At 34.9% G+C, this 13491-nt stretch overlaps 4 protein-coding genes across 4 annotated transcripts in view; 3 read left to right on the top strand and 1 right to left on the bottom strand.

Moving 5' to 3' along the window:
* The first annotated feature begins 750 nt into the window (after window positions 1-750).
* Window positions 751-2997, top strand: LOC112503605 (TMV resistance protein N-like). The gene is made up of 2 exons (XM_025107611.1): window positions 751-1279; window positions 1829-2997. The coding sequence occupies exons 1-2, from the start codon at window positions 801-803 to the stop codon at window positions 2967-2969; spliced, it is 1620 nt and encodes a 539-aa protein (XP_024963379.1). The 5' UTR covers window positions 751-800; the 3' UTR covers window positions 2970-2997.
* Window positions 2998-3133: 136 nt separating this feature from the next.
* Window positions 3134-5391, top strand: LOC112503609 (TMV resistance protein N-like). The gene is made up of 3 exons (XM_025107614.1): window positions 3134-3265; window positions 3800-4747; window positions 4833-5391. Exons 1-3 carry the CDS (start codon window positions 3134-3136, stop codon window positions 5385-5387), a joined length of 1635 nt encoding a protein of 544 aa, XP_024963382.1. The 3' UTR covers window positions 5388-5391.
* Window positions 5392-10825: 5434 nt separating this feature from the next.
* Window positions 10826-11461, bottom strand: LOC112503610 (putative ripening-related protein 2). Its single transcript, XM_025107615.1, has one exon. The coding sequence runs from the start codon at window positions 11440-11442 to the stop codon at window positions 10918-10920; it is 525 nt and encodes a 174-aa protein (XP_024963383.1). The 5' UTR covers window positions 11443-11461; the 3' UTR covers window positions 10826-10917.
* Window positions 11462-11473: 12 nt separating this feature from the next.
* Window positions 11474-13491, top strand: part of LOC112503608 (TMV resistance protein N-like) — a 23788-nt gene continuing 21770 nt past the window's right edge. The window contains exon 1 of the mRNA XM_025107613.1: window positions 11474-11581. Within this exon, the coding sequence (XP_024963381.1) occupies window positions 11474-11581 (108 nt within the window). The remainder of the gene's footprint in view (window positions 11582-13491) is intronic.

The following is a 13491-nucleotide window of genomic DNA, read 5'->3' as shown; positions in this document are numbered from 1 at the left end:
GATTATCATTTATTACAGCTGCTTCTCTAGGTTTCAACTTAAAAGTAAATGTTGTTTAACTGTGTATTTCACTAAATGCACTGTTTGCTTATTGAGAAGATAATCATGAAAAAGTAATATTATGCATACAAGTAGATCTGTCCCTTCAACTATGTTCTAAAAGGTTTTGATGTTTGATGCTTGAAGTGGCTGAATAGTTCCATCATCATGGAATCGAAAGGTTTTGTGAACCCTACTTGCCATACCTCATAAGCAAGCACTGGAAAAGACAACATGTTCTCCCCTGGAATCGAACCTAGGTGGGCACATCCAAAGCAAGGTATTTACGGAAGGAAGTGGCCACTAGGCCAATACCTAATGGTTATGATTTTACAAACTAGAAACAATATTATTGTGTGAAGTATTTTAATTAAATGAAATAGTATATAATTGAATTAAAATATCTCTATCATTAAAGTCATCGGGTGGGGTGGAGAGATAAAGCCAGCTGCTTTTGTCACCATCATCATCACTTGCACCACCTTGGGTCTGTCTTACTTTAAATTGATAGACAAGTTGGAGGAAGTTTCCTCTACAATGTGGTGGGGATGCTGCAAATGCGTCACTGTTTAAATTGATAGACACGTTGGAGGAAATTTCCTCAAAAATGTGGTGGGGCTTCTACAAACGCGTCGTCTCACATCTCATCCATCTATAATTATTACACAACTAAGGCGAAGCCGTTCTAAAAAAAATTATTACACAACATCCATCTCTCTTCTTCAACCTTTTCGTAGTATCAAAATTAAACAAACCATTTGATGGCATCTTCATCGTCGTCTTTTCACTCCACTCCTCCCACCTCTTGGAAATACGACGTTTTTCTCAGTTTTAGAGGCACAGACACTCGCTACACCTTTGTGGACCATCTTTACACAGCTCTTGTAGATAATGGAATCGGCACTTTCAAGGATGATGAAGAACTTCCTCGGGGCGAAACCATCCGTCCATCGCTTTTGAAGGCTATTGAAGACTCACAGATTGCTGTCGTTGTATTCTCTGTAAACTATGCCCATTCTTCTTGGTGCTTGCAAGAACTTGAACATATCATGAAATGCAAGGTTGAGAGAGACCAAATTGTTATCCCCATATTTTATCACGTTGATCCCTCGGAAATCCGAAATCAAAAARGGAAATATGGAGAAGCATTTGCTAAACACGAGTCTGAGAGGAGAAGTGTTGAATCCTGGAGAAAGGCACTTGCGAATGCAGGGAACCTATCTGGACATGTCCCCAATGGGTAATCTTATTTTTTTGATTTTTAAAATATAATTGATGCTTCACAATTATACTTGTACCATATAAGCTTTCAAAGGATAAACGCAAATCCTTTCATGATAAGTCCCATGTTTTTAGAGAACAATTACAACCCAATATTCCATACAATTATAAAAATCCACTAAAAAATCTATGTTTAAGTGGTAGTATAGATTTAAGATGAGGAAGGATAATGCATGATAAAGATTAGGTTGTCATATAAATGTTACAAATGTTCTATTGGATTAATTATGAAACGGAAATTGAATAAAATAGCCATTTGTCCTGTAAAAGTTTACCCGGATAAGAGAGTTCTTACCCTTACTTACCAGGTAAGATTATTCATCCTTATCATCGCTTTTATAGGGTAAGATTCTCAATATTTGTCATTTTTATCCGATAAGGAAATTTGACTACTAAGCACTTACCGAATAAGCGTTTAGTAAACAGCCCCTTAGACTCATTTTCCTTGTTTAATGGTTTATTCTCAATTAGAGCATCTGTTAATTATCTTTGTATATCCAATGTCCAGGCCCGAGACAATATTCATCAAAAATATTGTTAAAGAAATTTCAAAAAGATTGTGTACGGCAATTCCAAGTGACAATCAAGACCTGATTGGAATGGAGGATCGCTTGCAAGATTTTAAATCAAAGTTAGCAATCGATTCACAAGGTGTGCTGATGGTTGGAATATGGGGGCTTGGTGGTGGTGGTAAGACTACTCTTGCACGTGCTGTTTATGATCAAATCTCCAACAAGTTCGATGGTTTCTGCTTTATGAGTAACGTTCGGGAAGAATCACGCAGGCATGGTTTGAAAGGATTGCAAGAAGAAATTCTCTCATGTGTTTTGAAACAAAAAAGAGAGGAAGTAGTTGGAGATGTAAGAAGATTGATAGAGAGTAAGCTTCGTCGTAAAAAGATCTTGCTGGTTCTTGATGATGTCGATGATGCTAACCAGCTAGAGGCACTAGCTGGATCACGTGATTGGTTTAATGAAGGAAGCAGAATTATAATCACAACTAGAGATCGACATTTACTGAATACTCATGGAGTAAATGTGATATATGACATTAGCTTGTTAAGTCACGACGAGGCTATGAAGCTCTTTTGCAAGCATGCACTTCGGCATGGTAACCATATAGAAGATTATGATAATCTTTCGAATGAGGTTGTTTCTTATGCTCATGGGCTCCCGTTAGCACTTAAGGTTTTGGGTTCACTTCTTTGTGACAAAGACAAGAGTGAGTGGGTGAGCGCCTTGGCCAGACTAAAAGATATCCCTGAAGATGACATAATGGAAAAGCTAAAAATTAGCTATGATGGACTTAAAGCCAAGGAGAAAGAGTTGTTCCTAGATATTGCATGTTTTTTTAGGGGATACGAGTACCGTCATGAGCAATGGGTGATACTCGAAGCTTGTGGTTTTCACCCTAAAATAGGGGTAAGGGTGCTGATACAAAAGGCTCTTATAACTGTGACTGAAGAAGGATGGTTTGATATGCATGATCTGATACAAGAAATGGGACACTACATCGTTCGAGGAAAAAACCCCCGAAATCCAGAAAAACACAGCAGGGTTTGGAAGTGGGAGGATGTTTTAACWATATGTGCTACGCCGACTGTAATGTTTAAGCTAGCCTCGTATATAAGTTATATATGCCATGAATGATATATGTATATCCATAAAGATATACCCTAAATCAACCCTAACAAAATTTTATTTCTCTATCACAGAAAAATACCAGGATTGAAGCAATAAGAACTGAGTTTGTGTGGAAGCAAAGGGAGGAAGAGAAGGCGGCTTACCGTAATTTTCCTTGTGCTGTTGCAAACATGAAGGAACTTCGGTGGATTTCTTGCTCTGAATATCAAGCAACTTCATTGCCAGGAAATTTTCGATCAACGAACCTATTTTATCTAGGGTTGGAATTTAGCTCGCTAAAGCAACTTTGGAAGGGTTATAAGGTAATTCTTATTGTTTATCTAATTAAGCAAAGTGGATGATAAATTATAAATATAACTAATTTACATAATATAGTCTATTTACTTGTATGAAAGGTTTAGAAAGTTGATGTGGTTGAATATCGGTGTCCTCAGGCAACTTTATATAAGCTTTTAATTACTAAGCAATGATATTTGTGTTCTATTTTAAATCTAATTTAGTTTTAAGTTTCCTAAAAGAACTAAATGTTATTCATAATTATAAATGCTCTTAAGAATTATAAAGTAGTGACTAAAGCATTCCGTTGTAATAAAAAGTGATTTTATATCAAACCGATTGTGTATTTTTAATTGGTGGTTTTTTCCGAACATTTTGCAAAAATTGGAAGAGGATGTTGCCTCGAGTTTGATACATGCCCCATTTTAATTTGTTTTTGGAATAATATAATTAATTTGTATTAGTTACTTTCTATCTTTGTGTATCCTAGCTTCTCAACACTCTATGCTACTAAAAAAGTATTTTGCCATCGTTGACTTGTGTGTAATTGTATACAACAGCATCTGCCAAATTTGAAAGTGCTCAACCTCAGTTGTTCCGAACACCTTATCAGGACACCAGATTTTGACGGACTTCCATGTCTTGAAAGAATAAAACTCAACCATTGTGTCAATTTAACAGATGTTCATCCATCAATTGGATATCATGAAAGGCTTATTTTTGTGGATATGGGATCTTGTACCCGCCTTAAAAAGTTTCCACCCATCATAGGGATGAAAAAGTTGGAGACTCTTATTCTCTCTTGGTGCCTTCAACTTTGCATGTTTCCGGAGATCCAAACGAACATGGATAACATGGTAGAGCTTTCTTTGGACAGAACTGGAATAAAAGKTGTACCCTCGTCATTCGGAAAGTATTGTACCAACCTTCTTTCTCTTGATTTGGGATATTGCATAATTCTAGAGAGTATTGAAGGCAACTTCCATCACTTAAAACATTTGAAAAAGTTTTCTATCGCTGGATGTAAAAAGCTTAAGATACCACCAGAGGGCCTCTTTGATGTAACTTGTTGTTTAGAGGTGCTTGCTTTAAGTCTTACATCCTTCAAGAATCTTCACCCAGGCATCGTAAGCATGAAGTTTCTTGGTTTTCCACCTTCCTTAAGAAGGTTGCGTCTTGTCTCGTGCGATTGGATAAATGGAGACATCTCATCTGTTTTTTGCGAGTTATCCAACCTACAAGTATTAAATCTACAAGAAAATAATTTTTCACGATTGCGTCGCAACCTCTTGCAACTTTGTAGTCTCAAGGTCCTCAACCTGTCATATTGCTGTGACCTTATAGAATTACCAGATCTCCCATCAAGCATAGCTGTTCTCCAAGCATATGGGTGCGAAAAGCTTAAACTTGTAGATCTTCCAACAGATCTTAAATGGTTGTGGAGAATCDCACTTCCAATGAATTGTATATTGGGTGATGTGGAGAGAAAAGTACAATCCATGCTTCAGGTATGACTCTATGTCTTGTTGTTGAATTTGAGTATTAATTAATTTGTATATGTAGACTAAAACTAAATAATATTCATCATGATAGGGAAATTCCATTTATGATAACTCCATCAGTCTCTCTTTCCATGGTGATAACATTCGATTAGAAGACTTTCCAAGGAGAAGATTGATGTTAGAGCTTCCAAGGAACTGGTACAACGAATTCAGTGGATTCTTAATATGCTTTAAACTTAAAGAGATGTTTGGCAACTTATATAATGTAATTACTATCGAGGACGTAATGGGTAGGGAAAATGAAGATGTTTTGGAGGTGTCTGATGATGAAGCTTTCAAGTGGATACGGGGTAAGGGTGACGTATACAGGTGCTATATATATATATCCTGCAGTTCATTGAGGCATACCTCATGGTGGAAGTCAACACACACTACCATTTCATTTTCCATACAAAGAGGTACTTGCGTAAAAGTCGAACTTGTTCCTAGAAGTAAAGGTGATCCAATAGAAAGAGTCAAACATACAACAAATTCCTTTGAGTTTTGGGACGAAGAACCTATTAAGATCACACATGATTCAAAATCTTGCATCGAGATTAACTGGCGGCATCGTAATGTGGATTACCTAACCGAGGACAAGTGCTAGTTTTATTAATATTGTTTGTTCCATTTTGATAAAAAAAAAATATTCCTCTTTTTGATTTATTAATATTGAAAATATCTAACCTTGCTGGAAGGCATCTTTGCATATTTTTTCCCTTTCTCCTTAATTTCTCTGAAACTTACTTGATTTCTTAACAAATAATGCATCGTTTTAACTTTCAATTAGAAAATGAAACCATGTTTCTGTTTTTAAATTAAAACAACAAATAACACTTCAAAATATTCATCAACAAGAATAATATTTATGTCAATTTATGTTAGAAATATTTTAGGTTTATTTTTACCAAACAAGAATCACCTCTTAGCGATTCAGAGAACCGAACTATAAAGTGTCATATCTAAATGCGTTACAATAGGTTTATAGGATGCTTTTAAGGCAAAATGTCTTATTAACTATTTTACAAGAGACTTTTGAGAAGTGTACAATAAACCATCTTTTTTAGGACACTTATGTTTATAAGAAAAAGCATCGTATAAAATAGTTAATAGAGGTGTGAAGAAAATCGACCGATCCAATTAGAACAGACCAACAATAATTCGATAGTAATTAGATCACATCGGATCGAAAAATTCAACATCTAATTTGGATTGATAGTTTCTTGGATCAATTAGAACGGACTGAACCGATCCGATTGACCATCCAATCAGAACCAAACCTATTAGTGATACTTTAATGTATGAAATATTTTAATCATATAGTCAATATTTTGATGTTCAAATTTTAGAAGCTGTTAGAGTTGAAGGTAAATTTTTTTAAGATTTTGAAAATTTTGATCCTTCGTTTTAATGAAAAAATTAAAAAATCTATTAGTGATACTTTTAGGGTTGTTTAGCAGTTGTTAAATGATTTGTGCAAGATGATTAAGTGGTTCGAATGATTAAGAGGTTCTTATGATATAATGCAAAATGAAATATAATTGTTCGGTAATTGTTCAACATGAAATTATGGCACTGAATGGTTCAGGAGGTCCAAGATGCAAAACCATTCAGAGAGTTTTGAGACCATCAAGAGACGACAGCCATCTATTTTTACCAAACAAGATTCACTTCTTAGGGATTCAGAGAACCGAACTATAAAGAGTCTTATTTGAATGCGTTACAAAAGGTTTATATGAGGCTTTAAGTTGTCTTATTAGCTAATAGAACATAAATGTACTGTAAACTACCTTTTTATAGGACATTTATGTTTATAGAAAAAGGTGTCGTATAAAATAGTAAAATATGACACTTTATTTTAAAAGTGTTCTAAATTTTTTGTTAAAACGTCTAAAAATGTCTCATAAACCTATTGTAATAATATTAGATGGACGTTTTTTGGTTTGGTTCTATAAACTTAACTCCTATAAAGTATTTTTTAGGACGCTTTTATATTTTAGGCGTTCTATAAAAATCAATTTTGTTGTAGTGTGCACGAACACTTTTAATTCAAGCTAATTAGTGATCCTTTCTGTAGTTTCATAGAAAATTGGATGAGTCAAACCTAAGCACATTCTGAGGACACTTATCGAGGGATATGCCGGTTGTGGGTTGTATGAGAACCCAAAACATGTAAACTTGCATTTACAATATCTTCTATAATGAAGACTTTCCACTAGCTTATTCAATATGATCATAGAAAGATGTTCGAACCGTTTCTTTAATTATGGAAAATCCCGATTTCGTGACTACCTAATTTAGGGACTTGGACACTGTCCCAATTTGCATTGTTGCTTTTAGATGCATTTGGTACGCTGGACATGAAAAATTGGGATATGATAAGACTAAGAGAGACAAAATGCATTTTTTGTCCCACAAAAATTGGTTAATAACTAAACTAATCATGTCAAATCAAAATATTAAATGACAATTTTTAATTATCACATGTTTAAGAAATATGTAACTATTATATATATTTTTTAATTTAAACCAATGATAATTGTAGCCTGGGGAGTATCGGATTTCCTCATCTCATAATAGTAGAATTAGGAAGTCTGACACTTACTTTGGGATAAACTAAACAAGAAATGTTGACACTCTTTTTGGGGTCGGAAGGAGTAAATATTTAAATTGTTAATAATTTCCACAATCTAGATTTCTACTCCATTTGCAGGTACTTTCAGAAATGAAAATTCCTAATAACGATATGAATGAAATCAAAAGCATGCAAAATTGTCCACACATGCTCACTTACGGTTTTAAAATGCGTTTTGTAGGAGATTTATTTAGCCCTTATTAGGCAATCTTAGTTTCTCTCTCTAACCAATGTGGGATCCTACAATCATGATGCAATCGGTCCTAGGTTTTGTTGTTTTCATTGAGTTTTGTGTCTTCCTTTGGATTTGCAAAATTTTATACTAACGAGCTATTTACTAAATGTTTTTGTCGTAAATTGTTGCAGGCGATACCATTTTGATATACTACTGTCTTACCAGTAATAGTAAACACTCTTATTTACCTTACCGGGAACGATTCTAATTCATTAAAATGACATTCTATGCAACAAAAAATTATCTGTTTAGCACTAACCGGGTAAAGCGTCACCCTCACTTACAGTGTAAAATTCTCTGCTCTTGTCATCGCTCTCTTTCCAGGTAAGATTCTCAATTCTTGTTATGTTCATCCGGTAAGGTAAAATGACAAAGTAAGCACTTAACCGTGTAAGTATTTAGTAAACGACCTCCAAGTTAGAGCGTTGACTCTTACTGGTAACCATATTAGCACACGAAATTTGGTGTAAGTAACGGGGTGATCCCATTGAAGATGGTCTTAACCAACGAAATTTGGCATGACATTAGACCCGGATAGGACAAGATTTCTAAATTACGAAACTACCCATGTCAAATTAAAACTCTAAAACCTTCCACAATTATTTCACCCGTTTACATACCTCACTCTTGCCCGTCCAGTCCCTCCCCACTGTATACCAAACGCACCCTAAATTCTCCTGTTGCTTTAGTGTCAGGTACATCAATTTTCTTTTGTATTCTTTATCTTGTATTGTTTTCTCCCTGTGGTGAAAACTCACTTGATAAGCCATGTAGGGCATGATTGTATGTTCTTTTGGTTATATGCAATACACGACATTAGACGGGACACGACAAGATTGATAAATTATTAAACTAATGTCAAATTAAAACCTTAAAACATTCCACAATTATTTCACCCATCTACCTCACTCTCGTCCGTCCAGTCCCGTCCGTGTACCAAACATACCCTAAGTTCTCCTGCTGCTTTTGTGTTAAGTACATCGGTTATCTTTTGTATTCTCTATCTTGTGTTGTTTTTCCATCAACGTTTTAAAAGGCGGAATTGGGCCTCGAGGTGTTTTCCCTCAATGAGGCAAGGCGTAAGCCCCGAGGCGCAAATGTCTGTACACACACACACATATATGTATACAGACAAAGGTTGGATTCAGCGAGAAGGGAAGTTATGGTAAGAAGCGTAAGATGATATCTTCACCCTTGGATGAATCCTAGTTGAATGTCAACACTAATGAGGTGCACTGAGATACACCAGATCAACTCCCTTCTAAAGTTCATGGGTAGGCATGAGATTAAAAGTGATCAAGGGTTCATGTCTCTTCTTACGTTTCTCAGCATCACTTCCGTTCTCATATTATCCTTCGTCTGTACACACATTTATACATTATACACAATATACTGCAACCTTATACACAAAAATATATATGCAATATATATATACACACCGGAGTGCTAAGCACAAAATATATGTACATGTCTATATATATATATATATATGTATATATATATCAGACTAAAGGCGCAAGCTTCAGACGATTTTGAAAACCATGTTCCCATATGGTGAAAATGCATTTGACAAGCYGTGTAGGGTGTGATCGTATGTTCTTTTTCAGTTATATGCAACGGAAGTCTCGTTTCAAATTTTGTACGGGCATTTTGTTTCAGAAAATGCTCAATTTGGACCCCTGCAAAAGAATTACAGCAAGGGCTGCATTAGCGCATGAGTACTTCAAGGATATAGGATCAGTGCCATAATCCACCTCCAAGAAACACAACCTCGAAGCTCGTTATGCGAATATGCATCGTTTATAGGTGATGTTTTTTCTTCAAAACAACGTTTACGTCACATGAAATTGCTTTTCTGCAAAGTCAAATTCGAATTTGATTGTTTTTTTCTTTTTCCGAAAACATAATCTCAGTTCAAAATAGATAAGATTTGGTGCAAGTGTTGGACATATTAGTTGGTCATCTTTCCCTCTAATGGAATTCTTTTTGTGTGCCTCTTATACATGGATTTATCCCACGCGAAAGGTAGAGGGATTTGAACTCGGTCACTTAACGGGTCATTTAGGTAAATAACCTTAAATACAATTTTAATTAAATCCATGACCTCCCGACTTCATACTCATTAGAAGGTCACAAATTTAATTAAAATCTCATTTAAGGTTATATACCTAAAAACGAAGGATCGTGTGAGAATAGAAGGTAAGATGAGAAGTGAAGGGATCTGGACCGTTGATCACTTATAACCTCGGTGCATCTCATTACTGTTCATATTCAATTAGGATTTGAACCACACTAAAATTAGGGATTCCTTGGTATTCTCGTGGTATTCACAGGGTTTTCTTAAAATCCTTGACCTTCTGATAGGTTTGAGAATGCCATTTCCATACTAAGATTGCTTATAAACATGTTAGAAGGTCATGGGTTTAAAAAACACTTGTTAGAAGGTATAAATCAGGCCGAAATCTTTAACATCCTGATGCGGGCCTTGGTCAGGCCTAATTGTTATTGATGGGTGTCCCACATAAACAACCATATCTTTTGCTACGGGACTCCATTTTAGGCCCATAATATGTCAATTAGAAGCTTGGAACGGGGAGCACACCCTGTGTAGAACCCAAAGGGGCCTACGAGATTTTTGAGGCCTAAAAACGGTTGTTCGAACATGTTTCTGGACACTTTTATGTTTTTTCTTATGTTTTTTATTTTTCGTTTCGGCTTTTATGATAGGCCCATAGTCTTTTCCAGACCCATTTCGTTTTGATTGTTCCAGATATAATTTGGATGGTCATATGAATTCAAAAGCTTCCATTTCCTTCCCAAAATTTGAGTTCACAGTAAATTCAAATTTGAAGCCTAAAGTACGGTATTCATTGAATCAACGAACTTTAGAAGAGATTATCCCCTGAATTATAGAATCAACGAGTTTACTCTTTTTATTCATTATTATACGCTGCATCACATCTCTAAGGTCAACATACATCCTAACCTCCCCAACCCAATCGTGCGGGATTTATTGAGTTCATTTGGTTTGGTCAAGTAGTACAACAAAAACTACAATTCCCTTTCAGGAAGCAAGTTTTTGCAGGTAAAAAGCTAGCTTTATGATTCTTATTTTTGTTGCTGGTTACCTTATTGATTACAATAGGAAATATAATAAAAACAACGAATATAATGACAAAGTATCTGGTACATCCTACTCCTGGACCCTACCTCTGCATCAGATCTACTATAAGATCTACTGGTTTTTATATGCGTTCTTGAACGGCATCATGCGTCTGACCACGTAACTGTGGTTTCCCCAAATTCATCTTTCGGAACCTGAAGTGCCTTCCAAACGGCTTTAGATGCATCCACGATGTCATCACGACACCCCTTATTCGAGTCACATTCATCAACCACCATAGCTTGCACGCTTTTATCGTTATAATATATATTGATCAACTTAAAACACCGTTGCCCATGATTATACCACTCGCTGGACAACGCCACGATTAGAGTGTCATCCGAGTGGTCCTTTCCGTCACACTCCGACGGCTGACCACCATCCCCGCTCTTCTCGAAGCTGTTAATCGTCATAATCGAATTTGTATTGCCAACGACAAGCGGTGACCCTTTGGATGCGACGGAAAACTTGCCGTTTTTGCAACGGTCTGAATGGTTCAGACGTCGTAGAAGCGAGTTTTTGCCTGCCAACTTCTCATTGGGATTGCAGGATTGAGCTTCCGTGGATGATATGAACAAGGTAATAAGTATACAAAAGGGAATGGGAAAGATAATTGGAGATTGCTTCATTTTAGCTATATGGTCTTTTTGTATGCTTATAATGGCACCTGGTCTGAAAGAAACTGAATTAGGGGACGTTGGATATATAGTGATTGGGGTGGGGTTGTCATGTGGTTGTTACTCTGTGAATATCGTTGAGGAAATGCAGGCAAAAAGCCGAAGGTGAAGACGAAAACAGACGGCTGACCTCTCCGTCAAGCCACTGAAGTGATGGAAGTAAAAAAGCTGAAAAGGCGAAGACAAAAAACCAAAGGTCGATTTTTCTACTAATGAGATTGAATGTATTAGGGGCTATTTACCCAAATATCGACCCGGTAAGCGCTTACCAATAAGAGTCAACACTATAATTTATTTGATGCGTAAGATTTTAGTACATCAAAACACATCGAATGCAACAATTTACTGGGTAAACACTTACCTGGGTAAGAGTCGTCATCCTCACTTACCAGGTAAAACTCTCCATCATTCTCCCCTCTCTTACCCAGTAAGATTCTTGGCCCTTCTCATGTTCATCCAATAAGGAAATTTATGTGTTAAACACTTACCAAGTAAGTGTTCAGTAAACAACCCTTATTCTTTATATATAAAGTTTTTTTTTTAAAGTGTATTGAAATGATAAATTTATAGAATATTTCAATAAATATAAATAATATTTAAACCTATAAAATAAAGAATCTGTTGGAGTTGATTGTAAATTTTAGAGATTTTAACCTTTGTTCTTTATTTTAGAGAAATTATAAAGAATCAGTCAGAGAAATTTATTTTACTTTTCTTCTTTATTTAAAAAAAATTATTTTAACTTTTCTTCTTTATTTTAGAGAAATTTAGGATTTATAAAGAACGTGTAATCTTAACTTGCAACAAATGTTACAGATAATATAACAAATGCTCAAAATTCTTAATATTATACTCATTTATCTGAAAGCTGGTTTTCGGTTTCGGTTGATGTGATAATTTTTCACATAATCAAGAATCTATATATATCTATAAAGCAGAATCATGATATGCTGATGTGGCATCTCCTCGACGTAGAGATCATATTTTTCTCTTTTTTCCACATTTTGATTTTTTTCCTTAATAATTTTGCAAATTAATGTTCACATTTAACTCAAAAACCCTTTCCCTTCTCTTGGTACGTTTGAACTCTATTTATGTGTACATTTAACTCAAAACCCTTCCCCTTCTCTTGGTACGTTTCAACTCTATTTATGTGTTCTCCATCTCCATGTACGAGTTATAAACTACTGGTACATTCTTCGCTCTTCTTTTGCATCTCTCATCTTAAAAGCACTTTTCCTCTTTTTTCCACGTTTTGATTTTTTTTCCTTAGTAATTTTGCAAATTAATGTTCATATTTAACTCAAAAACCCTTCCCCTTCACTTGGTATGTTTCAACTCTAACATTTAAATCATTCAATCCTTGGTTTTTCTCTAAATCCCTCAATCTCTAGGTTTTTTTCATTTATGTGTTCTTCATCTCCATGTACGAGTTATAAACTACTGGTACGCTCTCTTCTCTTCTTTTCCATCTATCATCTATGGCAGAAGAGTATACACAAGTTTATCAATATATGTAAGAAGACATTGGAACATGGATTAAAGAGAAGTCTCCATTGAGGCTTTAGAATTTTGTGAGAATTTTGATTAGTTTTCCTTTCGTTGTGGATTCACTTATTTTTTTTATTATGTTTTCTTATAGTTTCTTAATTTATAATTTTGTAAGAAAAAAACACCAACAATAAGAAACATTTTTAGGCATCGCCAATACTAATTTTTAGATAAAACACAAACTTTGTTTTTTTTATTGATGTAATTATTATCAAAACATTAAATTAATTAGACTATTCATTTTCATTGGTTACACCCAATATTTGTTTTTTTGATTCGTTTATCTCATATTACCCTATTTGTTATTTACATAGCAATAATTGAACACACACACATACATATGTATGTATGTATTTAATTATATATAATCAAAATATCTATAAACTCATTTATATAAATGAAATTACGATCAATATATGTGTATTTTTATTTAATATAATATGTGTGTGT

Source organism: Cynara cardunculus, unplaced genomic scaffold (genome assembly GCF_001531365.2).
Source record: "Cynara cardunculus var. scolymus isolate 2C unplaced genomic scaffold, CcrdV1 Un_Scaffold_3380, whole genome shotgun sequence".
NCBI classification, from domain to species: Eukaryota; Viridiplantae; Streptophyta; class Magnoliopsida; order Asterales; family Asteraceae; genus Cynara; species Cynara cardunculus.
This window is presented reverse-complemented; position numbering and strand designations above follow the sequence as displayed.

Coding starts and splice junctions, on each gene's coding strand:
- LOC112503610 (XM_025107615.1), bottom strand. CDS start 11,442: ATGAAGCAATCTCCAATTATCTTTCCCATTCCCTTTTGTATACTTATT.